The following is a 26,548-nucleotide window of genomic DNA, read 5'->3' on the forward strand; positions in this document are numbered from 1 at the left end:
CCAAGGCTTTCGACTCTGTCAATCACCATATTCTTATCGGCGGACTCAGTAGCCTCGGATTTTGTAATGACTGCCTTGCCTGCTTCTCCAACTACTTTGCCGACAGAGTTCAGTGTGTCAAATCGGAGGGCATGTTGTCCGGTCCTCTGGCAGTCTCTATGGGGGTGCCACAGGGTCCAATTCTCGGGCCGACTCTTTTCTCTGTATATATCAATGATGTTGCCCTTGCTGCGGGCGATTCCCTGATCCACCTCTACGCAGACGACACCATTCTGTATACTTCTGGCCCTTCCTTGGACACTGTGCTATCTAACTTCCAAACGAGCTTCAATGCCATACAACACTCCTTCCGTGGCCTCCAACTGCTCTTAAACGCTAGTAAAACCAAATGCATGCTTTTCAACCGTTCGCTGCCTGCACCCGCACGCCCGACTAGCATCACCAACCTGGATGGTTCCGACCTTGAATATGTGGACACCTATAAGTACCTAGGTGTCTGGCTAGACTGCAAACTCTCCTTCCAGACCCATATCAAACATCTCCAATCGAAAATCAAATCAAGAGTCTGCTTTCTATTTCACAACAAAGCCTCCTTCACTCACGCCGCCAAGCTTACCCTAGTAAAACTGACTATCCTACTGATCCTCGACTTCGGCGATGTCATCTACAAAATGGCTTCCAATACTCTACTCAGCAAACTGGATGCAGTTTATCACAGTGCCATCCGCTTTGTTACTAAAGCACCTTATACTACGCACCACTGCGACCTATATGCTCTCGTCGGCTGGCCCTCGCTACATATTCGTCGCCAGACCCACTGGCTCCAGGTCATCTACAAGTCTATGCTAGGTAAAGCTCCGCCTTATCTCCGTTCACTGGTCATGATGGCAACACTCACCCGTAGCACGCGCTCCAGCAGGTGTAGCTCACTGATCATCCCTAAAGCCAACACCTCATTTGGCTGCCTTTCCTTCCAGTTCTCTGCGTCCTGTGACTGGAACGAATTCGTTGAAGTTGGAGACTTTTATCTCCCTCACCAACTTCAAACATCTGCTATCTGAGCAGCTAACCGATCGCTGCAGCTGTACATAGTCCATCGGTATATAGCCCACCCAATTTACCTGCCTCATCCCCATACTGTTTTTATTTTATTTACTTTTCTGCTCTTTTGCACACCAATATCTATACCTATACATGACCATCTGATCATTTATCACTCCAGTGTTAATTTGCTAAATTGTAATTATTCGCCTACCTCATGCCTTTTGCACACAATGTATATAGACTCTGTGTTATTGACTTGTTTATTTTTTACTCCATGTGTAACTCTGTGTTGTCTGTTCACACTGCTATGCTTTATCTTGGCCAGGTCGAAGTTGTAAATGAGAACTTGTTCTCAACTAGCCTACCTGGTTAAATAAAGGTGTTCTCAACTAGCCTACCTGGTTAAATAAAGGTGAAATAAAATAAATGTAAAAAATACCATCACCCCTACCAGTACGATTTTGAATGATAATCACTAGTAGTAATAATAAGTAAGTTACTGTTTACTATACAGATGTTATTATTTTTTAAATGTATTTAACCTTTATTTAACTAGGCAAGTCAGTTAAGAACAAATTCTTATTTACAATGACGGCCTAGGAACAGTGGGTTAACTGGTCTAGGATCAGTGGGTTAACTGGTCTAGGATCAGTGGGTTAACTGGCCTAGGAACAGTGGGTTAACTGGCCTAGGAACAGTGGATTAACTGGTCTAGGAACAGTGGATTAACTGGTCTAGGAACAGTGGGCTAACTGGTCTAGGAACAGTGGGCTAACTGGTCTAGGAACAGTGGGCTAACTGGTCTAGGAACAGTGGGCTAACTGGTCTAGGAACAGTGGGCTAACTGGTCTAGGAACAGTGGGCTAACTGGTCTAGGAACAGTGGGCTAACTGGCCTAGGAACAGTGGATTAACTGGCCTAGGAACAGTGGGCTAACTGGCCTAGGAACAGTGGGTTAACTGCCTTGTTCGGGGGCAGAACGACAGATTTTTACCTTGTCAGGTCTCGGATTCGATCTAGCGACCTCTGGCTACTAAGTCCAACGCTCTAACCACTAGGCTACCTGCCACCCCTTATTCAGTGTCCCTCAGGCTATGGCAAGCAAATACATTTGGCTGTATTTTCATTGCCTCTCTCTGTCTCTCTCTGTCTCTCTCTGTCTCTCTCTGTCTATGTCTGTCTGTTTAGGAGAAGAGCCAGGTTCTGTGTGTAACAGTATTGTTGGGGCTGACCTACAGTGATAACTCTCTGGTGAAGGCTGCTGCAGTCAGAGCTCTGGGAGTCTACATTCTGTTCCCCTGTCTACGAGAGGTACATACATACACACTGGAATCAGAGCTGTGGTGGCACTGTAGACTGATCTCACCACTAGACCAGACAGGCCACATCCCACTAGACCAGACAGGCCACATCCCACTAGACCAGACAGGCCACATCCCACTAGACCAGACAGGCCACATCCCACTAGACCAGACAGGCCACATCCCACTAGACCAGACAGGCCACATCCCACTAGACCAAACAGGCCACATCCCACTAGACCAGACAGGCCACATCCCACTAGACCAGACAGGCCACATCCCACTAGACCAGACAGGCCACATCCCACTAGACCAGACAGGCCACATCCCACTAGACCAGACAGGCCACATCCCACTAGACCAGACAGGCCACATCCCACTAGACCAGACAGGCCACATCCCACTAGACCAGACAGGCCATCCCATCCCACTAGACCAGACAGGCCACATCCCACTAGACCAGACAGGCCACATCCCACTAGACCAGACAGGCCACATCCCACTAGACCAGACAGGCCACATCCCACTAGACCAGACAGGCCACATCCCACTAGACCAGACAGGCCACATCCCACTAGACCAGACAGGCCACATCCCACTAGACCAGACAGGCCACATCCCACTAGACCAGACAGGCCACATCCCACTAGACCAGACAGGCCACATCCCACTAGACCAGACAGGCCACATCCCACTAGACCAGACAGGCCACATCCCACTAGACCAGACAGGCCACATCCCACTAGACCAGACAGGCCACATCCCACTAGACCAGACAGGCCACATCCCACTAGACCAGACAGGCCACATCCCACTAGACCAGACAGGCCACATCCCACTAGACCAGACAGGCCACATCCCACTCCATCCCACTAGACCAGACAGGCCACATCCCACTAGACCAGACAGGCCACATCCCACTAGACCAGACAGGCCACATCCCACTAGACCAGACAGGCCACATCCCACTAGACCAGACAGGCCACATCCCACTAGACCAGACAGGCCACATCCCACTAGACCAGACAGGCCACATCCCACTAGACCAGACAGGCCACATCCCACTAGACCAGACAGGCCACATCCCACTAGACCAGACAGGCCACATCCCACTAGACCAGACAGGCCACATCCCACTAGACCAGACAGGCCACATCCCACTAGACCAGACAGGCCACATCCCACTAGACCAGACAGGCCACATCCCACTAGACCAGACAGGCCACATCCCACTAGACCAGACAGGCCACATCCCACTAGACCAGACAGGCCACATCCCACTAGACCAGACAGGCCACATCCCACTAGACCAGACAGGCCACATCCCACTAGACCAGACAGGCCACATCCCACTAGACCAGACAGGCCACATCCCACTAGACCAGACAGGCCACATCCCACTAGACCAGACAGGCCACATCCCACTAGACCAGACAGGCCACATCCCACTAGACCAGACAGGCCACATCCCACTAGACCAGACAGGCCACATCCCACTAGACCAGACAGGCCACATCCCACTAGACCAGACAGGCCACATCCCACTAGACCAGACAGGCCACATCCCACTAGACCAGACAGGCCACATCCCACTAGACCAGACAGGCCACATCCCACTAGACCAGACAGGCCACATCCCACTAGACCAGACAGGCCACATCCCACTAGACCAGACAGGCCACATCCCACTAGACCAGACAGGCCACATCCCACTAGACCAGACAGGCCACATCCCACTAGACCAGACAGGCCACATCCCACTAGACCAGACAGGCCACATCCCACTAGACCAGACAGGCCACATCCCACTAGACCAGACAGGCCACATCCCACAGGGACATTTAAAAGTGATAATCAAAAGTTTGAGGATTGTCAGAAATGATTTTAAACATTGTGTTTGGGTGGAGTTTTTCAAAGGATTCTCCTGTGCGTTGGAAAAATTAGGTAATTGGTAGGATTGATGGAACAGGATTAGACTTGATCTGTCTATGAAAGGCTCTAACAATCATTTTAGTCAGGTTGATGAGTCTGTTTATAACACCCAGCTAGTCAGGGTGGTGATGATGTCTGTTTATAACACCCAGCTAGTCAGGGTGGTGATGATGTCTGTTTATAACACCCAGCTAGTCAGGGTGGTGATGATGTCTGTTTATAACACCCAGCTAGTCAGGGTGGTGATGATGTCTGTTTATAACACCCAGCTAGTCAGGGTGGTGATGATGTCTGTTTATAACACCCAGCTAGTCAGGGTGGTGATGATGTCTGTTTATAACACCCAGCTAGTCAGGGTGGTGATGATGTCTGTTTATAACACCCAGCTAGTCAGGGTGGTGATGATGTCTGTTTATAACACCCAGCTAGTCAGGGTGGTGATGATGTCTGTTTACAACACCCAGCTAGTCAGGGTGATGATGATGTCTGTTTATAACACCCAGCTAGTCAGGGTGACGATGATGTCTGTTTATAACACCCAGCTAGTCAGGGTGGTGATGATGTCTGTTTATAACACCCAGCTAGTCAGGGTGGTGATGATGTCTGTTTACAACACCCAGCTAGTCAGGGTGATGTCTGTTTACAACACCCAGCTAGTCAGGGTGACGATGATGTCTGTTTATAACACCCAGCTAGTCAGGGTGGTGATGATGTCTGTTTATAACACCCAGCTAGTCAGGGTGGTGATGATGTCTGTTTATAACACCCAGCTAGTCAGGGTGGTGATGATGTCTGTTTATAACACCCAGCTAGTCAGGGTGGTAAAGATGTCTGTTTATAACACCCAGCTAGTCAGGGTGGTGATGATGTCTGTTTATAACACCCAGCTAGTCAGGGTGGTGATGATGTCTGTTTATAACACCCAGCTAGTCAGGGTGGTGATGATGTCTGTTTATAACACCCAGCTAGTCAGGGTGGTGATGTCTGTTTATAACACCCAGCTAGTCAGGGTGGTGATGATGTCTGTTTATAACAACCAGCTAGTCAGGGTGGTGATGATGTCTGTTTATAACACCCTGTTAGTCAGGGTGATGATGAGTTTGCCAGGGTAGAGGAAGCATCTCTGCTGTGCAGGAAGTGACGACATGTCTCTACAGGATGTGATGTTTGTAGCAGACACGGCCAACGCCATCCTGACAGCCCTGGACGACCGCTCACCCAATGTCCGCTCTAAGGCTGCCTGGTCGCTAGGCAACCTCACCGACACACTCATCGTCAACATGTGAGAGACCGCGCGCACACACAAACTGTCAATGTAGACAACCCATCAGCTTTCCTGTCTATTAATTTTCTTTCGCTCTTTCCCTTGTCCCTGTCCCCTCTCACTCCTCTCTCGCTCTCTCCTCTCTACCCCTCGCTCTCTCCTCTCTACCCCTCGCTCTCTCCTCTCTACCCCTCGCCCTCTCCGCTCTACCCCTCGCTCTCTCCTCTCTACCCCTCGCTCTCTCCTCTCTACCCCTCGCTCTCCTCTCTACCCCTCGCTCTCCTCTCTACCCCTCGCTCTCTCCTCTCTACCCCTCGCTCTCTCCTCTCTACCCCTCGCTCTCTCCTCTCTACCCCTCGCTCTCTCCTCTCTACCCCTCGCTCTCTCCTCTCTACCCCTCGCCCTCTCCTCTCTACCCCTCGCCCTCTCCTCTCTACCCCTCGCTCTCTCCTCTCTACCCCTCGCTCTCTCCTCTCTACCCCTCGCTCTCTCCTCTCTACCCCTCGCTCTCTCCGCTCTACCCCTCGCCCTCTCCGCTCTACCCCTCGCTCTCTCCTCTCTACCCCTCGCTCTCTCCTCTCTACCCCTCGCTCTCTCCTCTCTACCCCTCGCTCTCTACTCTCTCTCCTCTCTACCCCTCGCTCTCTCCGCTCTACCCCTCGCTCTCTCCTCTCTACCCCTCGCTCTCTCCGCTCTACCCCTCGCTCTCTACTCTCTCTCCTCTCTACCCCTCGCTCTCTCCGCTCTACCCCTCGCTCTCTCCGCTCTACCCCTCGCTCTCTCCGCTCTACCCCTCTCGCTCTCTCCGCTCTACCCCTCTCGCTCTCTCCGCTCTACCCCTCTCGCTCTCTCCGCTCTACCCCTCTCGCTCTCTCCGCTCTACCCCTCTCGCTCTCTCCGCTCTACCCCTCTCGCTCTCTCCGCTCTACCCCTCTCGCTCTCTCCGCTCTACCCCTCTCGCTCTCTCCGCTCTACCCCTCTCGCTCTCTCCGCTCTACCCCTCTCGCCCTCTCCTCTCTACCCCTCGCCCTCTCCGCTCTACCCCTCTCGCTCTCTCCGCTCTACCCCTCTCGCTCTCTCCGCTCTACCCCTCTCGCCCTCTCCTCTCTACCCCTCGCCCTCTCCTCTCTACCCCTCGCCCTCTCCGCTCTACCCCTCGCTCTCTCCTCTCTACCCCTCGCTCTCTCCTCTCTACCCCTCTCGCTCTCTCCTCTCTACCCCTCGCTCTCTCCTCTCTACCCCTCACTCTCTACTCTCTCTCCTCTCTACCCCTCGCTCTCTACTCTCTCTCCTCTCTACCCCTCGCTCTCTACTCTCTCTCCTCTCTACCCCTCGCTCTCTACTCTCTACCCCTCACTCTCTACTCTCTCTCCTCTCTACCCCTCGCTCTCTACTCTCTCTCCTCTCTACCCCTCGCTCTCTACTCTCTCTCCTCTCTACCCCTCACTCTCTACCCCTCGCTCTCTACTCTCTCTCTCTCTCCTCTCTACCCCTCGCTCTCTCCTCTCTACCCCTCACTCTCTACCCCTCGCTCTCTACTCTCTCTCCTCTCTACCCCTCGCCCTCTCCTCTCTACCCCTCGCCCTCGCCCTCTCCGCTCTACCCCTCGCTCTCTCCTCTCTACCCCTCACTCTCTACCCCTCGCTCTCTACTCTCTCTCTCTCTCCTCTCTACCCCTCGCTCTCTCCTCTCTACCCCTCACTCTCTACCCCTCGCTCTCTACTCTCTCTCCTCTCTACCCCTCGCCCTCTCCTCTCTACCCCTCGCCCTCGCCCTCTCCGCTCTACCCCTCGCTCTCTCCTCTCTACCCCTCACTCTCTACTCTCTCTCTCTCTCCTCTCTACCCCTCGCTCTCTCCTCTCTACCCCTCTCGCTCTCTCCTCTCTACCCCTCGCTCTCTACTCTCTCTCCTCTCTACCCCTCGCTCTCTCCGCTCTACCCCTCGCTCTCTCCGCTCTACCCCTCGCTCTCTCCGCTCTACCCCTCTCGCTCTCTCCGCTCTACCCCTCTCGCTCTCTCCGCTCTACCCCTCTCGCTCTCTCCGCTCTACCCCCTCTCGCTCTCTCCGCTCTACCCCTCTCGCTCTCTCCGCTCTACCCCTCTCGCTCTCTCCGCTCTACCCCTCTCGCTCTCTCCGCTCTACCCCTCTCGCTCTCTCCGCTCTACCCCTCTCGCTCTCTCCGCTCTACCCCTCTCGCTCTCTCCGCTCTACCCCTCTCGCTCTCTCCGCTCTACCCCTCTCGCTCTCTCCGCTCTACCCCTCTCGCTCTCTCCTCTCTACCCCTCTCGCTCTCTCCTCTCTACCCCTCTCGCTCTCTCCGCTCTACCCCTCTCGCTCTCTCCGCTCTACCCCTCGCTCTCTCCTCTCTACCCCTCGCTCTCTACTCTCTCTCTCTCCTCTACCCCTTGCTCTCTACTCTCTTTCCCTCCTCTCTACCCCTCGCTCTCTCCTCTCTTTCCCTCCTCTCTACCCCTCGCTCTCTCCTCTCTTTCCCTCCTCTCTACCCCTCGCTCTCTCCTCTCTTTCCCTCCTCTCTACCCCTCGTTCTCTCCTCTCTCTCCTCTCTACCCCTCGCTCTCTCCTCTCTCTCCTCTCTACCCCTCGCTCTCTACTCTCTCTCTCTCCTCTCTTTCCCTCCTCTCTACCCCTCGCTCTCTCCTCTCTACCCCTTGCTCTTTCCTCTCTTTCCCTCCTCTCTACCCCTCGCTCTCTCCGCTCTACCCCTCGCTCTCTCCGCTCTACCCTCGCTCTCTCCGCTCTACCCCTCGCTCTCTCCGCTCTACCCCTCGCTCTCTCCGCTCTACCCCTCGCTCTCTCCGCTCTACCCCTCGCTCTCTCCTCTCTACCCATCGCTCTCTCCGCTCTACCCCTCTCGCTCTCTCCGCTCTACCCCCTCTCGCTCTCTCCGCTCTACCCCTCTCGCTCTCTCCGCTCTACCCCTCTCGCTCTCTCCGCTCTACCCCTCTCGCTCTCTCCGCTCTACCCCTCTCGCTCTCTCCGCTCTACCCCTCTCGCTCTCTCCGCTCTACCCCTCTCGCTCTCTCCGCTCTACCCCTCTCGCTCTCTCCGCTCTACCCCTCTCGCTCTCTCCGCTCTCGCTCTCTCCGCTCTACCCCTCGCTCTCTCCGCTCTACCCCTCGCTCTCTCCGCTCTACCCCTCGCTCTCTCCGCTCTACCCCTCGCTCTCTCCGCTCTACCCCTCGCTCTCTCCGCTCTACCCCTCGCTCTCTCCGCTCTACCCCTCGCTCTCTCCGCTCTACCCCTCGCTCTCTCCGCTCTACCCCTCGCTCTCTCCGCTCTACCCCTCGCTCTCTCCTCTCTACCCCTCGCTCTCTCCGCTCTACCCCTCGCTCTCTCCGCTCTACCCCTCGCTCTCCCCTCTCTACCCCTCGCTCTCCCCTCTCTACCCCTCGCTCTCCCCTCTCTACCCCTCGCTCTCTCCGCTCTACCCCTCTCGCTCTCTCCGCTCTACCCCTCTCGCTCTCTCCGCTCTACCCCTCTCGCTCTCTCCGCTCTACCCCTCTCGCTCTCTCCGCTCTACCCCTCTCGCTCTCTCCGCTCTCGCTCTCTCCGCTCTACCCCTCTCGCTCTCTCCGCTCTACCCCTCTCGCTCTCTCCGCTCTACCCCTCTCGCTCTCTCCGCTCTACCCCTCTCGCTCTCTCCGCTCTACCCCTCTCGCTCTCTCCGCTCTACCCCTCTCGCTCTCTCCGCTCTACCCCTCTCGCTCTCTCCGCTCTACCCCTCTCGCTCTCTCCGCTCTACCCCTCTCGCTCTCTCCGCTCTACCCCTCTCGCTCTCTCCGCTCTACCCCTCTCGCTCTCTCCTCTCTACCCCTCTCGCTCTCTCCGCTCTACCCCTCTCGCTCTCTCCGCTCTACCCCTCTCGCTCTCTCCGCTCTACCCCTCTCGCTCTCTCCGCTCTACCCCTCTCGCTCTCTCCGCTCTACCCCTCGCTCTCTCCGCTCTACCCCTCTCGCTCTCTCCGCTCTACCCCTCTCGCTCTCTCCGCTCTACCCCTCGCTCTCTCTCCGCTCTACCCCTCTCGCTCTCTCCGCTCTACCCCTCTCGCTCCCTCCTCTCTACCCCTCGCTCTCTCCTCTCTTTCCCTCCTCTCTACCCCTCGTTCTCTCCTCTCTCTCCTCTCTACCCCTCGCTCTCTCCTCTCTCTCCTCTCTACCCCTCGCTCTCTACTCTCTCTCTCTCCTCTCTTTCCCTCCTCTCTACCCCTCGCTCTCTCCTCTCTACCCCTTGCTCTTTCCTCTCTTTCCCTCCTCTCTACCCCTCGCTCTCTCCGCTCTACCCCTCGCTCTCTCCGCTCTACCCCTCGCTCTCTCCGCTCTACCCCTCGCTCTCTCCGCTCTACCCCTCGCTCTCTCCGCTCTACCCCTCGCTCTCTCCGCTCTACCCCTCGCTCTCTCCTCTCTACCCATCGCTCTCTCCGCTCTACCCCTCTCGCTCTCTCCGCTCTACCCCTCTCGCTCTCTCCGCTCTACCCCTCTCGCTCTCTCCGCTCTACCCCTCTCGCTCTCTCCGCTCTACCCCTCTCGCTCTCTCCGCTCTACCCCTCTCGCTCTCTCCGCTCTACCCCTCTCGCTCTCTCCGCTCTACCCCTCTCGCTCTCTCCGCTCTACCCCTCTCGCTCTCTCCGCTCTACCCCTCGCTCTCTCCGCTCTACCCCTCGCTCTCTCCGCTCTACCCCTCGCTCTCTCCGCTCTACCCCTCGCTCTCTCCGCTCTACCCCTCGCTCTCTCCGCTCTACCCCTCGCTCTCTCCGCTCTACCCCTCGCTCTCTCCGCTCTACCCCTCGCTCTCTCCGCTCTACCCCTCGCTCTCTCCTCTCTACCCCTCGCTCTCTCCGCTCTACCCCTCGCTCTCCCCTCTCTACCCCTCGCTCTCCCCTCTCTACCCCTCGCTCTCCCCTCTCTACCCCTCGCTCTCTCCGCTCTACCCCTCTCGCTCTCTCCGCTCTACCCCTCTCGCTCTCTCCGCTCTACCCCTCTCGCTCTCTCCGCTCTACCCCTCTCGCTCTCTCCGCTCTACCCCTCTCGCTCTCTCCGCTCTCGCTCTCTCCGCTCTACCCCTCTCGCTCTCTCCGCTCTACCCCTCTCGCTCTCTCCGCTCTACCCCTCTCGCTCTCTCCGCTCTACCCCTCTCGCTCTCTCCGCTCTACCCCTCTCGCTCTCTCCGCTCTACCCCTCTCGCTCTCTCCGCTCTACCCCTCTCGCTCTCTCCGCTCTACCCCTCTCGCTCTCTCCGCTCTACCCCTCTCGCTCTCTCCGCTCTACCCCTCTCGCTCTCTCCGCTCTACCCCTCTCGCTCTCTCCTCTCTACCCCTCTCGCTCTCTCCGCTCTACCCCTCTCGCTCTCTCCGCTCTACCCCTCTCGCTCTCTCCGCTCTACCCCTCTCGCTCTCTCCGCTCTACCCCTCTCGCTCTCTCCGCTCTACCCCTCGCTCTCTCCGCTCTACCCCTCTCGCTCTCTCCGCTCTACCCCTCTCGCTCTCTCCGCTCTACCCCTCGCTCTCTCCGCTCTACCCCTCTCGCTCTCTCCGCTCTACCCCTCTCGCTCTCTCCGCTCTACCCCTCTCGCTCTCTCCGCTCTACCCCTCTCGCTCTCTCCGCTCTACCCCTCTCGCTCTCTCCGCTCTACCCCTCTCGCTCTCTCCGCTCTACCCCTCTCGCTCTCTCCGCTCTACCCCTCTCGCTCTCTCCGCTCTACCCCTCTCGCTCTCTCCGCTCTACCCCTCTCGCTCTCTCCTCTCTACCCCTCGCCCTCTCCTCTCTACCCCTCTCTCTCTCTCCTCTCTACCCCTCGCTCTCTCCTCTCTACCCCTCTCTCTCTCTCCTCTCTACCCCTCGCTCTCTCCTCTCTACCCCTCGCTCTCTCCTCTCTACCCTCTCTCTCTCTCCTCTCTACCCCTCGCTCTCTCCTCTCTACCCCTCTCGCTCTCTCCTCTCTACCCCTCGCTCTCTCCTCTCTACCCCTCGCTCTCTACTCTCCTCTCTACCCCTCGCTCTCTCCTCTCTTTCCCTCCTCTCTACCCCTCGCCCTCTCCTCTCTACCCCTCGCCCTCTCCGCTCTACCCCTCGCTCTCTCCTCTCTACCCCTCGCTCTCTACCCCTCACTCTCTCCTCTCTACCCCTCACTCTCTACCCCTCGCTCTCTACTCTCTCTCTCTCTCCTCTCTACCCCTCACTCTCTACCCCTCGCTCTCTACTCTCTCTCTCTCTCCTCTCTACCCCTCACTCTCTACCCCTCGCCCTCTCCTCTCTACCCCTCGCCCTCTCCGCTCTACCCCTCTCTCTCTCCTCTCTACCCCTCACTCTCTACCCCTCGCCCTCTCCTCTCTACCCCTCGCCCTCTCCGCTCTACCCCTCGCTCTCTCCTCTCTACCCCTCCTCTCTACCCCTCGCCCTCTCCTCTCTACCCCTCGCCCTCTCCGCTCTACCCCTCGCTCTCTCCTCTCTACCCCTCGCTCTCTACCCCTCACTCTCTCCTCTCTACCCCTCACTCTCTACCCCTCGCTCTCTACTCTCTCTCTCTCTCCTCTCTACTCTCTCTCCTCTCTACCCCTCGCTCTCTACTCTCTCTCTCTCTCCTCTCTACCCCTCGCTCTTTCCTCTCTTTCCCTCCTCTCTACCCCTCGCTCTCTCCTCTCTACCCCTCTCGCTCTCTCCTCTCTACCCCTCGCTCTCTACTCTCTCTCCTCTCTACCCCTCGCTCTCTCCGCTCTACCCCTCGCTCTCTCCGCTCTACCCCTCGCTCTCTCCGCTCTACCCCTCGCTCTCTCCGCTCTACCCCTCTCGCTCTCTCCGCTCTACCCCTCTCGCTCTCTCCGCTCTACCCCTCTCGCTCTCTCCGCTCTACCCCTCTCGCTCTCTCCGCTCTACCCCTCTCGCTCTCTCCGCTCTACCCCTCTCGCTCTCTCCGCTCTACCCCTCTCGCTCTCTCCGCTCTACCCCTCTCGCTCTCTCCGCTCTACCCCTCTCGCTCTCTCCGCTCTACCCCTCTCGCTCTCTCCGCTCTACCCCTCTCGCTCTCTCCGCTCTACCCCTCTCGCTCTCTCCGCTCTACCCCTCTCGCTCTCTCCGCTCTACCCCTCTCGCTCTCTCCTCTCTACCCCTCTCGCTCTCTCCTCTCTACCCCTCTCGCTCTCTCCGCTCTACCCCTCTCGCTCTCTCCGCTCTACCCCTCGCTCTCTCCTCTCTACCCCTCGCTCTCTACTCTCTCTCTCTCCTCTACCCCTTGCTCTCTACTCTCTTTCCCTCCTCTCTACCCCTCGCTCTCTCCTCTCTTTCCCTCCTCTCTACCCCTCGCTCTCTCCTCTCTTTCCCTCCTCTCTACCCCTCGTTCTCTCCTCTCTCTCCTCTCTACCCCTCGCTCTCTCCTCTCTCTCCTCTCTACCCCTCGCTCTCTACTCTCTCTCTCTCCTCTCTTTCCCTCCTCTCTACCCCTCGCTCTCTCCTCTCTACCCCTTGCTCTTTCCTCTCTTTCCCTCCTCTCTACCCCTCGCTCTCTCCGCTCTACCCCTCGCTCTCTCCGCTCTACCCCTCGCTCTCTCCGCTCTACCCCTCGCTCTCTCCGCTCTACCCCTCGCTCTCTCCGCTCTACCCCTCGCTCTCTCCGCTCTACCCCTCGCTCTCTCCGCTCTACCCCTCTCGCTCTCTCCGCTCTACCCCTCTCGCTCTCTCCGCTCTACCCCCTCGCTCTCTCCGCTCTACCCCTCTCGCTCTCTCCGCTCTACCCCTCTCGCTCTCTCCGCTCTACCCCTCTCGCTCTCTCCGCTCTACCCCTCTCGCTCTCTCCGCTCTACCCCTCTCGCTCTCTCCGCTCTACCCCTCTCGCTCTCTCCGCTCTACCCCTCTCGCTCTCTCCGCTCTACTCCTCTCGCTCTCTCCGCTCTACCCCTCGCTCTCTCCGCTCTACCCCTCGCTCTCTCCGCTCTACCCCTCGCTCTCTCCGCTCTACCCCCTCGCTCTCTCCGCTCTACCCCTCGCTCTCTCCGCTCTACCCCTCGCTCTCTCCGCTCTACCCCTCGCTCTCTCCTCTCTACCCCTCGCTCTCTCCGCTCTACCCCTCGCTCTCCCCTCTCTACCCCTCGCTCTCCCCTCTCTACCCCTCGCTCTCCCCTCTCTACCCCTCGCTCTCTCCGCTCTACCCCTCTCCCTCTCTCCGCTCTACCCCTCTCGCTCTCTCCGCTCTACCCCTCTCGCTCTCTCCGCTCTACCCCTCTCGCTCTCTCCGCTCTACCCCTCTCGCTCTCTCCGCTCTACCCCTCTCGCTCTCTCCGCTCTCGCTCTCTCCGCTCTACCCCTCTCGCTCTCTCCGCTCTACCCCTCTCGCTCTCTCCGCTCTACCCCTCTACCCCTCTCGGTCTCTCCGCTCTACCCCTCTCGCTCTCTCCGCTCTCGCTCTCTCCGCTCTACCCCTCTCGCTCTCTCCTCTCTACCCCTCTCTACCCCTCTCGCTCTCTCCGCTCTACCCCTCTCGCTCTCTCCGCTCTACCCCTCTCGCTCTCTCCGCTCTACCCCTCTCGCTCTCTCCGCTCTACCCCTCTCGCTCTCTCCGCTCTACCCCTCTCGCTCTCTCCGCTCTACCCCTCTCGCTCTCTCCGCTCTACCCCTCTCGCTCTCTCCGCTCTACCCCTCTCGCTCTCTCCTCTCTACCCCTCTCGCTCTCTCCGCTCTACCCCTCTCGCTCTCTCCGCTCTACCCCTCTCGCTCTCTCCGCTCTACCCCTCTCGCTCTCTCCGCTCTACCCCTCTCGCTCTCTCCGCTCTACCCCTCTCGCTCTCTCCGCTCTACCCCTCGCTCTCTCCGCTCTACCCCTCTCGCTCTACCCCTCGCTCTCTCCGCTCTACCCCTCTCGCTCTCTCCGCTCTACCCCTCTCGCTCTCTCCGCTCTACCCCTCTCGCTCTCTCCGCTCTACCCCTCTCGCTCTCTCCGCTCTACCCCTCTCGCTCTCTCCGCTCTACCCCTCTCGCTCTCTCCTCTCTACCCCTCTCGCTCTCTCCTCTCTACCCCTCTCGCTCTCTCCGCTCTACCCCTCTCGCTCTCTCCGCTCTACCCCTCTCGCTCTCTCCGCTCTACCCCTCTCGCTCTCTCCGCTCTACCCCTCTCGCTCTCTCCTCTCTACCCCTCTCGCTCTCTCCGCTCTACCCCTCTCGCTCTCCTCTCTACCCCTCGCTCTCTCCGCTCTACCCCTCGCTCTCTCCGCTCTACCCCTCGCTCTCTCCGCTCTACCCCTCGCTCTCTCCGCTCTACCCCTCGCTCTCTCCGCTCTACCCCTCGCTCTCTCCGCTCTACCCCTCGCTCTCTCCCTCTCCTCCCTCCCCTCTCCTCCTCTCAGGGGATGTGTTGGGCAGGTTTTCCAGGAGGAGTTGTCTGATATGCTGGTGCTCCAGATGCTTCAGTCAGCCACCAAGGCTTCTTTTGACAAGGACAGGGTGAGAACACACACCAGATTATTCAGAAAGTACCCAGACCTCTGAACCATATTTTGTTACGTTACAGCCTTATTCTAAAATTTCATCATCAATCTAGAAAATTTTGGAAGGCGATTAAGTCAATGTCTGGTAACAGTAATGTTAATTAATTACTGTCATGTGTATTGAAGGACTCTGTTGCTATATATGACAACTGAATTGTTTCAATGAGCACTTTGTATCATCTGTTAGACTGTTTGATTCAGTGCCCTCTGTCTCTGTACAACCCTGTGTGGATGAACCAGTGAGAGCTGGTCAAACGTTTAGCTTTTTGCCATTCTCAGTGCAGGTGGTACTTAAAGCCCTGAAATCCTTAGATCAGAGAAAGCCTGCAGGTCCTGATCTTTTGGATCCCTGCTTTTTAAATCTGGCAGCTGATTTCATAGCTGAACCACTTACATCTCTGTTCAATCTAACCCTGGAATGTAATGACGTTCCAAAGATCTGGAAATCAGCATTTGTCCTACCACTTTTAAAAGGGGGAGATCCAACTCTTTTAAATAATTATAGGCCAATCTCAAAGCTTTCACCCCTGGTGAAAATACTTGAAACCCTTGTAAGTGAACAGCTAAAATAGTTTTTGTTTACTAACTCTATTTCATCAATATACCAATCGGGCTTCAGGAAGAAGCATAGCACAATTACAGCCGCCATGAAGGTTTTAAAGGACAAAAAACAGCACTGTCTCACTTTTTACTGATCTCTCTAAGGCTTTTGATACAGTTGATCATGCTATACTAAGGCAGAGATTGTCGAGTGTAGGTCTTTCGGAGCATGCAGTTGCATGGTTTGCTAACTATCTGTCTGATAGAACTCAGTGCACTCTGTTGGATGGGCTCATGTCTATTAAATTGTCTGTCTGTAATGGTGTGCCCCAGGGCTCTATACTTGGTCCCCTCTTATTCACTATTTACAGTTGAAGTCGGAAGTTTACATACACTTAGGTTGGAGTCATTAAAACTCGTTTTTCAACCACTCCACAAATGTCTTGTTAACAAACTGTAGTTTTGGCAAGTCGGTTAGGACATCTACTTTGTGCATGACACAAGTAATTTTTCCAACAATTGTTTACAGATTATTTCACTGTAGCACAATTCCAGTGGGTCAGAAGTTTACATACACTAAGTTGACTGGGCCTTTAAACAGCTTGGAAAATTCCAGACAATTATGTCATGGCTTTAGAAGCTTCTGATAGGCTAATTGAAATAATTTGAGTCAATTGGAGGTGTACATGTGGATGTATTTCAAGGCCTACCTTCAATCTCAGTGCCTCTTTTCTTGACATCATGGGAAAATCGAAAGAAATCAGCCAAGACCTCAGAAAATAATTGTATACCTCAACAAGTCTGATTTCCAAATGCCTGAAGGTACCATGTTCATCTGTACAAACAATAGTACACAAGTATAAACACCATAGAACCACGCAGCCGTCATACCGCTCTGGACGTAGATGCGTTCTGTCTCCTAGAGATTAACATACTTTTGTGCGAAAAATGCAAATCAATCCCAGAACAACAGCAAAGGACCTTGTGAAGATGCTGGAGGAAACCGGTACAAATGATCTATATCCACAGTGAAACAAGTCCTATATCGACATAATCCTCTGTCCTGATGAAACAAAAATAGAACTGTTTGGCCATAATGTCCATTGTTTTGTTTGGAGGAAAATGGGGAGGCTTGCAGGAGGGACTGGTGCACTTCACAAAATAGATGGCATCATGAGGCAGGACAATTCTGTGGATATATTGAAGCAACGTCTCAAGACATCAGTCAGGCCGCAAATGGGTCTTCCAAATGGACAATGAACCCAAGCATACTTCCAAAGTTGTGGCAAAATGGCTTAAGGACAACAAAGTCAAGGTATTGGAGTGGCCATCACAAAGCCCTGACCTCAATCCTATAGAAAATGTGTGGGAAGCAAAGAGGCCTACAAACCTGACTCAGTTATGCCAGCTCTGTCAGGGGGAATGGGCCAAAATTCACCCAATTCATTGTGGGAAGGTTGTGGAAGGCTACCTGAAACGTTTGACCCAAGTTAAACAGTTTAAAGGCACCACATGTCTCACCACATTCCAGAGTGCAGATATATTCACCTGCAGCTCTCTGGGTCTGGGTAGTATCCTGTATAAGTACTCTGTGATGGGAGAGTAGTACTCTGTGATGAGAGAGTAGTACTCTGTGATGAGAGAGTAGTACTCTGTGATGGGAGAGTAGTACTCTGTGATGAGAGAGTAGTACTCTGTGATGAGAGAGTAGTACTTTCAATGAGAGAGTAGTACTCTGTGATGGGAGAGTAGTACTCTGTGATGAGAGAGTAGTACTCTGTGATGGGAGAGTAGTACTCTGTGATGGGAGCTTTGACACCCCTAACCCTAACCCTAACCCACCTCTCACTTCACACGTCGGTGTAATTGAAGTTTGAGACATATCTGTTCTGTCTTAGCAAGCTGTGTAGCCTAAACTTAACTCAGTCCTTGTAAAATAGATTATTGTCATTTATTTTTCTTCTTGGCTTTTAACGTACCTTCAGACTAAACATTACTCACTCAGGTTTCTGTTGTGCTTCTTTTGCTGGTCTTTGGTTTGCCAGAGCATTTGCTGTATAGTTCTTTGGAATAAAAATATTTGGTAGTAGGAATCCTTCCAGAAAATTTCAGGTTTTAGGTTTGAAGAGTTTTGAAGTGAAGGTTATGTTGTGGAGGGTAGTATCCTGTATATGTCCTCGTGACATGTCCTCGTGACATAGTGTTGTGGAGGGTAGTATCCTGTATATGTCCTGGTGACATAGTGTTGTGGAGGGTAGAATCCTGTATATGTCCTGGTGACATAGTGTTGTGGAGGGTAGTATCCTGTATATGTCCTGGTGACATAGTGTTGTGGAGGGTAGTATCCTGTCTATGTCCTGGTGACATAGTGTTGTAGAGGGTAATATCCTGTATATGACCTGGTGACATAGTGTTGTAGAGGGTAGTATCCTGTATATGTCCTGGTGACATAGTGTTGTAGTGGGTAGTATCCTGTATATGTCCTGGTGACATAGTGTTGTAGAGGGTAGTATCCTGTATATGTCCTGGTGACATAGTGAATGTTATGTTGTAGAGGGTTGTATCCTGTATATGTCCTGGTGACATAGTGTTGTGGAGGGTAGTATCCTGTATATGTCCTGGTGACATAGTGTTGTGGAGGGTAGTATCCTGTATATGTCCTGGTGACATAGTGTTGTGGAGGGTAGTATCCTGTATATGTCCTGGTGATATAGTGTTGTGGAGGGTAGTATCCTGTATATGTCCTGGTGATATAGTGTTGTGGAGGGTAGTATCCTGTATATGTCCTGGTGACATAGTGTTGTAGAGGGTAGTATCCTGTATATGTCCTGGTGACATAGTGAATGTTATGTTGTAGAGGGTTGTATCCTGTATATGTCCTGGTGACATAGTGTTGTGGAGGGTAGTATCCTGTATATGTCCTGGTGACATAGTGTTGTGGAGGGTAGTATCCTGTATATGTCCTGGTGACATAGTGTTGTGGAGGGTAGTATCCTGTATATGTCCTGGTGATATAGTGTTGTGGAGGGTAGTATCCTGTATATGTCCTGGTGACATAGTGTTGTGGAGGGTAGTATCCTGTATATGTCCTGGTGACATAGTGTTGTGGAGGGTAGTATCTTGTATATGTCCTGGTGACATAGTGTTGTAGAGGGTAGTATTCTGTATATGTCCTGGTGACATAGTGTTGTAGAGGGTAGTATCCTGTATATGTCCTGGTGACATAGTGTTGTAGAGGGTAGTATCCTGTATATGTCCTGGTGACATAGTGTTGTGGAGGGTAGTATCCTGTATATGTCCTGGTGACATAGTGTTGTGGAGGGTAGTATCCTGTATATGTCCTGGTGACATAGTGTTGTAGAGGGTAGTATCCTGTATATGTCCTAGTGACATAGTGAATGTTATGTTGTAGAGGGTTGTATCCTGTATATGTCCTGGTGACATAGTGTTGTGGAGGGTAGTATCCTGTATATGTCCTGGTGACATAGTGTTGTGGAGGGTAGTATCCTGTATATGTCCTGGTGACATAGTGTTGTGGAGGGTAGTATCCTGTATATGTCCTGGTGACATAGTGTTGTGGAGGGTAGTATCCTGTATATGTCCTGGTGACATAGTGTTGTGGAGGGTAGTATCCTGTATATGTCCTGGTGACATAGTGTTGTGGAGGGTAGTATCCTGTATATGTCCTGGTGACATAGTGTTGTGGAGGGTAGTATCCTGTATATGTCTTGGTGACATAGTGAATGTTATGTTGTAGAGGGTTGTATCCTGTATATGTCCTGGTGACATAGTGTTGTAGAGGGTAGTATTCTGTATATGTCCTGGTGACATAGTGTTGTAGAGGGTAGTATCCTGTATATGTCCTGGTGACATAGTGTTGTAGAGGGTAGTATCCTGTATATGTCCTGGTGACATAGTGTTGTGGAGGGTAGTATCCTGTATATGTCCTGGTGACATAGTGTTGTGGAGGGTAGTATCCTGTATATGTCCTGGTGACATAGTGTTGTAGAGGGTAGTATCCTGTATATGTCCTAGTGACATAGTGAATGTTATGTTGTAGAGGGTTGTATCCTGTATATGTCCTGGTGACATAGTGTTGTGGAGGGTAGTATCCTGTATATGTCCTGGTGACATAGTGTTGTGGAGGGTAGTATCCTGTATATGTCCTGGTGACATAGTGTTGTGGAGGGTAGTATCCTGTATATGTCTTGGTGACATAGTGAATGTTATGTTGTAGAGGGTTGTATCCTGTATATGTCCTGGTGACATAGTGTTGTAGAGGGTAGTATCCTGTATATGTCCTGGTGACATAGTGTTATGGAGGGCAGTATCCTGTATATGTCCTGGTGACATAGTGTTGTGGAGGGTAGTATCCTGTATATGTCCTGGTGACATAGTGTTGTGGAGGGTAGTATCTTGTATATGTCCTGGTGACATAGTGTTGTAGAGGGTAGTATCCTGTATATGTCCTGGTGACATAGTGTTGTAGAGGGTAGTATCCTGTATATGTCCTGGTGACATAGTGCTGTAGAGGGTAGTATCCTGTATATGTCCTGGTGACATAATGTTGTGGAGGGTAGTATCCTGTATATGTCCTGGTGACATAGTGTTGTAGAGGGTAGTATCCTGTATATGTCCTGGTGACATAGTGTTGTAGAGGGTAGTATCCTGTATATGTCCTGGTGACATAGTGCTGTAGAGGGTAGTATCCTGTATATGTCCTGGTGACATAATGTTGTGGAGGGTAGTATCCTGTATATGTCCTGGTGACATAGTGTTGTAGAGGGTAGTATCCTGTATATGTCCTGGTGACATAGTGTTGTAGAGGGTAGTATCCTGTATATGTCCTGGTGACATAATGTTGTAGAGGGTTGTATACTGTATATGTCCTGGTGACATAGTGTTGTAGAGGGTAGTATCCTGTATATGTCCTGGTGACATAGTGTTATGGAGGGCAGTATCCTGTATATGTCCTGGTGACATAGTGTTGTGGAGGGTAGTATCCTGTATATGTCCTGGTGACATAGTGTTGTAGAGGGTAGTATCCTGTATATGTCCTGGTGACATAGTGTTATGGAGGGCAGTATCCTGTATATGTCCTGGTGACATAGTGTTGTGGAGGGTAGTATCTTGTATATGTCCTGGTGACATAGTGTTGTGGCGGGTAGTATCTTGTATATGTCCTGGTGACATAGTGTTGAACCGGGTAGTATCTTGTATATGTCCTGGTGACATAGTGTTGTAGAGGGTAGTATCCTGTATATGTCCTGGTGACATAGTGCTGTAGAGGGTAGTATCCTGTATATGTCCTGGTGACATAGTGTTGTAGAGGGTAGTATCCTGTATATGTCCTGGTGACATAGTGTTATGGAGGGCAGTATCCTGTATATGTCCTGGTGACATAGTGTTGTGGAGGGTAGTATCCTGTATATGTCCTGGTGACATAGTGTTGTGGAGGGTAGTATCCTGTATATGTCTTGGTGACATAGTGAATGTTATGTTGTAGAGGGTTGTATCCTGTATATGTCCTGGTGACATAGTGTTGTAGAGGGTAGTATCCTGTATATGTCCTGGTGACATAGTGTTATGGAGGGCAGTATCCTGTATATGTCCTGGTGACATAGTGTTGTGGAGGGTAGTATCCTGTATATGTCCTGGTGACATAGTGTTGTGGAGGGTAGTATCTTGTATATGTCCTGGTGACATAGTGTTGTAGAGGGTAGTATCCTGTATATGTCCTGGTGACATAGTGTTGTAGAGGGTAGTATCCTGTATATGTCCTGGTGACATAGTGCTGTAGAGGGTAGTATCCTGTATATGTCCTGGTGACATAATGTTGTGGAGGGTAGTATCCTGTATATGTCCTGGTGACATAGTGTTGTAGAGGGTAGTATCCTGTATATGTCCTGGTGACATAGTGTTGTAGAGGGTAGTATCCTGTATATGTCCTGGTGACATAGTGTTGTAGAGGGTAGTATCCTGTATATGTCCTGGTGACATAGTGCTGTAGAGGGTAGTATCCTGTATATGTCCTGGTGACATAATGTTGTGGAGGGTAGTATCCTGTATATGTCCTGGTGACATAGTGTTGTAGAGGGTAGTATCCTGTATATGTCCTGGTGACATAGTGTTGTAGAGGGTAGTATCCTGTATATGTCCTGGTGACATAATGTTGTAGAGGGTTGTATACTGTATATGTCCTGGTGACATAGTGTTGTAGAGGGTAGTATCCTGTATATGTCCTGGTGACATAGTGTTATGGAGGGCAGTATCCTGTATATGTCCTGGTGACATAGTGTTGTGGAGGGTAGTATCCTGTATATGTCCTGGTGACATAGTGTTGTAGAGGGTAGTATCCTGTATATGTCCTGGTGACATAGTGTTATGGAGGGCAGTATCCTGTATATGTCCTGGTGACATAGTGTTGTGGAGGGTAGTATCTTGTATATGTCCTGGTGACATAGTGTTGTGGCGGGTAGTATCTTGTATATGTCCTGGTGACATAGTGTTGAACCGGGTAGTATCTTGTATATGTCCTGGTGACATAGTGTTGTAGAGGGTAGTATCCTGTATATGTCCTGGTGACATAGTGCTGTAGAGGGTAGTATCCTATATATGTCCTGGTGACATAGTGTTGTAGAGGGTAGTATCCTGTATATGTCCTGGTGACATAGTGTTGTAGAGGGTAGTATCCTGTATATGTCCTGGTGACATAGTGTTGTAGAGGGTAGTATCCTGTATATGTCCTGGTGACATAGTGTTGTAGAGGGTAGTATCCTGTATATGTCCTGGTGACATAGTGTTGTAGAGGGTAGTATCCTGTATATGTCCTGGTGACATAGTTTATCCGACTCTAAATCTATCTTTGTGTAAAAACATGCTGAAAAATTCAGGAGCTCATCTGCTCTTGACCTTCTCTGTATCCTCTCTCTTTCCCCCCCCTCTCCTCCAGGTTAAGAGTAATGCGGTGCGTGCGTTGGGAAACCTGCTCCACTTCCTGTCTGTCAGTCAGCTGACCCGGCCAGGGTTCCAGCGCCCCCTGGAGGAGGCGGTCAGCGCACTGGTCACCACAGTCCAATCAGAAGCCACGATGAAGGTCCGCTGGAATGCCTGCTACGCCCTGGGCAACGCCTTCAGGAACCCTGCCCTGCCACTCGGTACACACTGCTCTGACCCTAGTTCACACGGACTTTCTGTTGGCCTCAAAACATTCACTCATTCACTCTCTCTCTCTCTCTCTCACTCCCTTGCTCTCTCTCTCTCTCTCTCACTCCCTTGCTCTCTCTCTTGATCTCTCTCACTCCCTTGCTCTCTCTCTTGATCTCTCTCACTCCCTTGCTCTCTCTCTTGACCTCTCTCACTCCCTTGCTCTCTCTCTCGATCTCTCTCACTCCCTTGCTCTCTCTCTCTCTCGATCTCTCTCACTCCCTTGCTCTCGCTCTCTCTCACTCCCTTGCTCTCGCTCTCTCTCGATCTCTCTCTCTCTCTCGATCTCTCTCACTCCCTTGCTCTCGCTCTCGATCTCTCTCACTCCCTTGCTCTCTCTCTCGATCTCTCTCACTCCCTTGATCACTTTCTCTCCCTTGCTCTCGATCTTTCTCGATCTCTCTCACTCCCTTGCTCTCGCTCTCGATCTCTCTCACTCCCTTGATCACTTTCTCTCCCTTGCTCTCGATCTTTCTCGATCTCTCTCACTCCCTTGCTCTCGCTCTTTCTCTCGATCTCTCTCACTCCCTTGCTCTCACTCTCTCTCTCGATCTCTCTCACTCCCTTGCTCTCCCTCTCGATCTCTCCCTCTCGATCTCTCACTCCCTTTCTCTCGATCTCTCTCACTCCCTTGATCACTTTCTCTCCCTTGCTCTCGATCTTTCTCGATCTCTCTCACTCCCTTGCTCTCGCTCTCGATCTCTCTCACTCCCTTGATCACTTTCTCTCCCTTGCTCTCGATCTTTCTCGATCTCTCTCACTCCCTTGCTCTCGCTCTTTCTCTCGATCTCTCTCACTCCCTTGCTCTCACTCTCTCTCTCGATCTCTCTCACTCCCTTGCTCTCCCTCTCGATCTCTCCCTCTCGATCTCTCACTCCCTTTCTCTCGATCTCTCTCACTCCCTTGCTCTCTCTCTCTCTCGCTCTCTCTCACTCCCTTGATCACTCTCTCTCCCTTGCTCTCTCTCGATCTATCTCACTCCCTTTCTCTCGATCTCTCTCACTCCTTTGCTCTCTCTCTTGCTCTCTCTCGATCTCTCTCACTCCCTTTCTCTCGATCTCTCTCACTCCCTTTCTCTCTCTCTCGATCTCTCTCGATCTCTCTCACTCCCTTGCTCTCTCACTCTCTCGATCTCTCTCACTCCCTTGCTCTCTCACTCTCTCGATCTCTCTCACTCCCTTTTTCTTTCTCTCCAGATTCTGCTTCCTGGTCCGGCGATGCGTTTTCCGCCCTCTGCTGTGTTGTCACTTCCTGTCAGAACTTCAAGGTGCGCATCAAGTCTGCCGCTGCCCTCTCTGTCCCCGCCTGCCGTCATTGCTACGGTGATGCGGAGCGGTTCGGGGATGTTTGGCGCTCACTGGCCGCGGCGTTGGAACACAGCGAGGAGACGCAGGACTTCCTGGAGTACCGCTACTGTTCCTCTCTCCGACACACACTCACACACACCCTCACACACCTGCTACGACTCAGCCAATCACAGGACATGCCCGCCCTGGGGATGTCGCTCGTCATGGAGGAGGGGAGGGGCTTCAAGGAACACCTGGTAAAATACCTGAGAGGGGAGGGGGGGATGGACGGAGGGAGAAGAGGGACGGAGGGAGTGGGAGGGACGGAAGGAGGGAGAGGAGAAACGGAGGGGGAGAGAGAGCGAAAGGGGGAGGAGAGAGTGAGGACTCTGGGAGAGACGCTGGAGAGACTGAGGAGTCTTTGTGTAGATGGGGAGGAAGAGGGTGATGAAGGGAGGGATGGAGGAGAAGAAGAGAGGAGTGCATTGGTGGTGGTTGCATTTCTGGAGGACGTTCTGAGGAGTTGTGAGGAGCTGAAGGTCTCCCACTCAGATTGACCTCTAACCCCACACTGTAGCCAAACTCTTGTTTCTCTCCTCATTCCCCTTCATGGATTTAGGAGCAGGATTTGCATGATGGACAAGAGGGGGAGTTTCCACCATATTCCTCACAACAGTCCATTGTAATGAACGAATGCATAATTCAGGAAGGAAGAGGGGGAACAGAATGGGACTGGTTCAGGAGAACAGGACAGAGAGATTACCTGTTTCTGGGTTCAGGTGTAGAAGTGTCGATTGTGGAACGGTAAACTGTCACCTGTCCCAGTTTTTTAATTTTATTCAACTTACAAAGTAATAAATCAATTATTAATGATGTTAAAGCAGATTGCCTTATACCGCTAATACTGTTCTTATTAGTACTACTGCTGTTATTATAGTACTATAAGGGATAACACTGCTATTATAGAATTACAGTACTGTTATTACTGTTATATTACAATACTTTTGCTGTATAAGTTGATTATATTACATTTGGTGTAGAAGTTGATTACAGAATTGTTATTAGTTATATGATTACAGTACTAGCGCATTATTGTTATTTGTGCTGTGTGTTTATCATTAAACCGGACCAGCGGGCGCTAGCCTCTATTCCTGCTCCCACGTCCGTGTTATTGATGGTCAATAGCTGACACCTCATCAACCCCGTTGTTACCGACCTGTGGTTCTGTCTGTGACTACTGATGTCATTTACTCTGAGAGACCGCGCGCACACACAAACTGTCAATGTAGACAACCCATCAGCTTTCCTGTCTATTAATTTTCTTTCGCTCTTTCCCTTGTCCCTGTCCCCTCTCACTCCTCTCTCGCTCTCTCCTCTCTACCCCTCGCTCTCTCCTCTCTACCCCTCGCTCTCTCCTCTCTACCCCTCGCTCTCTCCTCTCTACCCCTCGCTCTCTCCTCTCTACCCCTCGCCCTGCTTAGAAAATTGTGCAGAGAAAATATTTAAAATTATTACTCAAATCAACATGGGATTAACATGAAATCTGCCATTGTAACAAAATAAACAGGATCAGATGGGAGATCAGGTCTAGGAGTCTCTAATGGGATCAGATGGGAGATCAGGTCCGAGGGTTCTCTAATGGGATCAGATGGGAGATCAGGTCCAGGAGTCTCTAATGGGATCAGATGGGAGATCAGGTCCAGGAGTCTCTAATGGGATCAGATGGGAGATCAGGTCCAGGAGTCTCTAATGGGATCAGATGGGAGATCAGGTCCAGGAGTCTCTAATGGGATCAGATGGGAGATCAGGTCCAGGAGTCTCTAATGGGATCAGATGGGAGATCAGGTCCAGGAGTCTCTAATGGGATCAGATGGGAGATCAGGTCCAGGAGTCTCTAATGGGATCAGATGGGAGATCAGGTCCAGGAGTCTCTAATGGGATCAGATGGGAGATCAGGTCCAGGAGTCTCTAATGGGATCAGATGGGAGATCAGGTCCAGGAGTCTCTAATGGGATCAGATGGGAGATCAGGTCCAGGAGTCTCTAATGGGATCAGATGGGAGATCAGGTCCAGGAGTCTCTAATGGGATCAGATGGGAGATCAGGTCCAGGAGTCTCTAATGGGATCAGATGGGAGATCAGGTCCAGGAGTCTCTAATGGGATCAGATGGGAGATCAGGTCTAGGAGTCTCTAATGGGATCAGATGGGAGATCAGGTCCAGGAGTCTCTAATGGGATCAGATGGGAGATCAGGTCCAGGAGTCTCTAATGGGATCAGATGGGAGATCAGGTCCAGGAGTCTCTAATGGGATCAGATGGGAGATCAGGTCCAGGAGTCTCTAATGGGATCAGATGGGAGATCAGGTCCAGGAGTCTCTAATGGGATCAGATGGGAGATCAGGTCCAGGAGTCTCTAATGGGATCAGATGGGAGATCAGGTCCAGCAGTCTCTAATGGGATCAGATGGGAGATCAGGTCCAGGAGT

General features: G+C 52.6%; 1 protein-coding gene across 1 annotated transcript in view; it reads left to right on the forward strand.

Moving 5' to 3' along the window:
* Nucleotides 1–24,342, forward strand: part of heatr6 (HEAT repeat containing 6) — a gene marked incomplete at its 3' end in the record, with an annotated part of 99,194 nt that extends 74,852 nt beyond the window's left edge. Inside the window, exons 16-20 of the mRNA XM_046292069.1 lie at nt 2,233–2,355; nt 5,435–5,559; nt 14,892–14,988; nt 22,525–22,729; nt 23,975–24,342. Coding sequence (XP_046148025.1) covers nt 2,233–2,355; nt 5,435–5,559; nt 14,892–14,988; nt 22,525–22,729; nt 23,975–24,342 — 918 coding nt within the window. The remainder of the gene's footprint in view (nt 1–2,232; nt 2,356–5,434; nt 5,560–14,891; nt 14,989–22,524; nt 22,730–23,974) is intronic.
* Nucleotides 24,343–26,548: the final 2,206 nt, after the last annotated feature.

This window comes from Oncorhynchus gorbuscha, linkage group LG02 (genome assembly GCF_021184085.1).
Source record: "Oncorhynchus gorbuscha isolate QuinsamMale2020 ecotype Even-year linkage group LG02, OgorEven_v1.0, whole genome shotgun sequence".
Classification (NCBI taxonomy): Eukaryota; Metazoa; Chordata; class Actinopteri; order Salmoniformes; family Salmonidae; genus Oncorhynchus; species Oncorhynchus gorbuscha.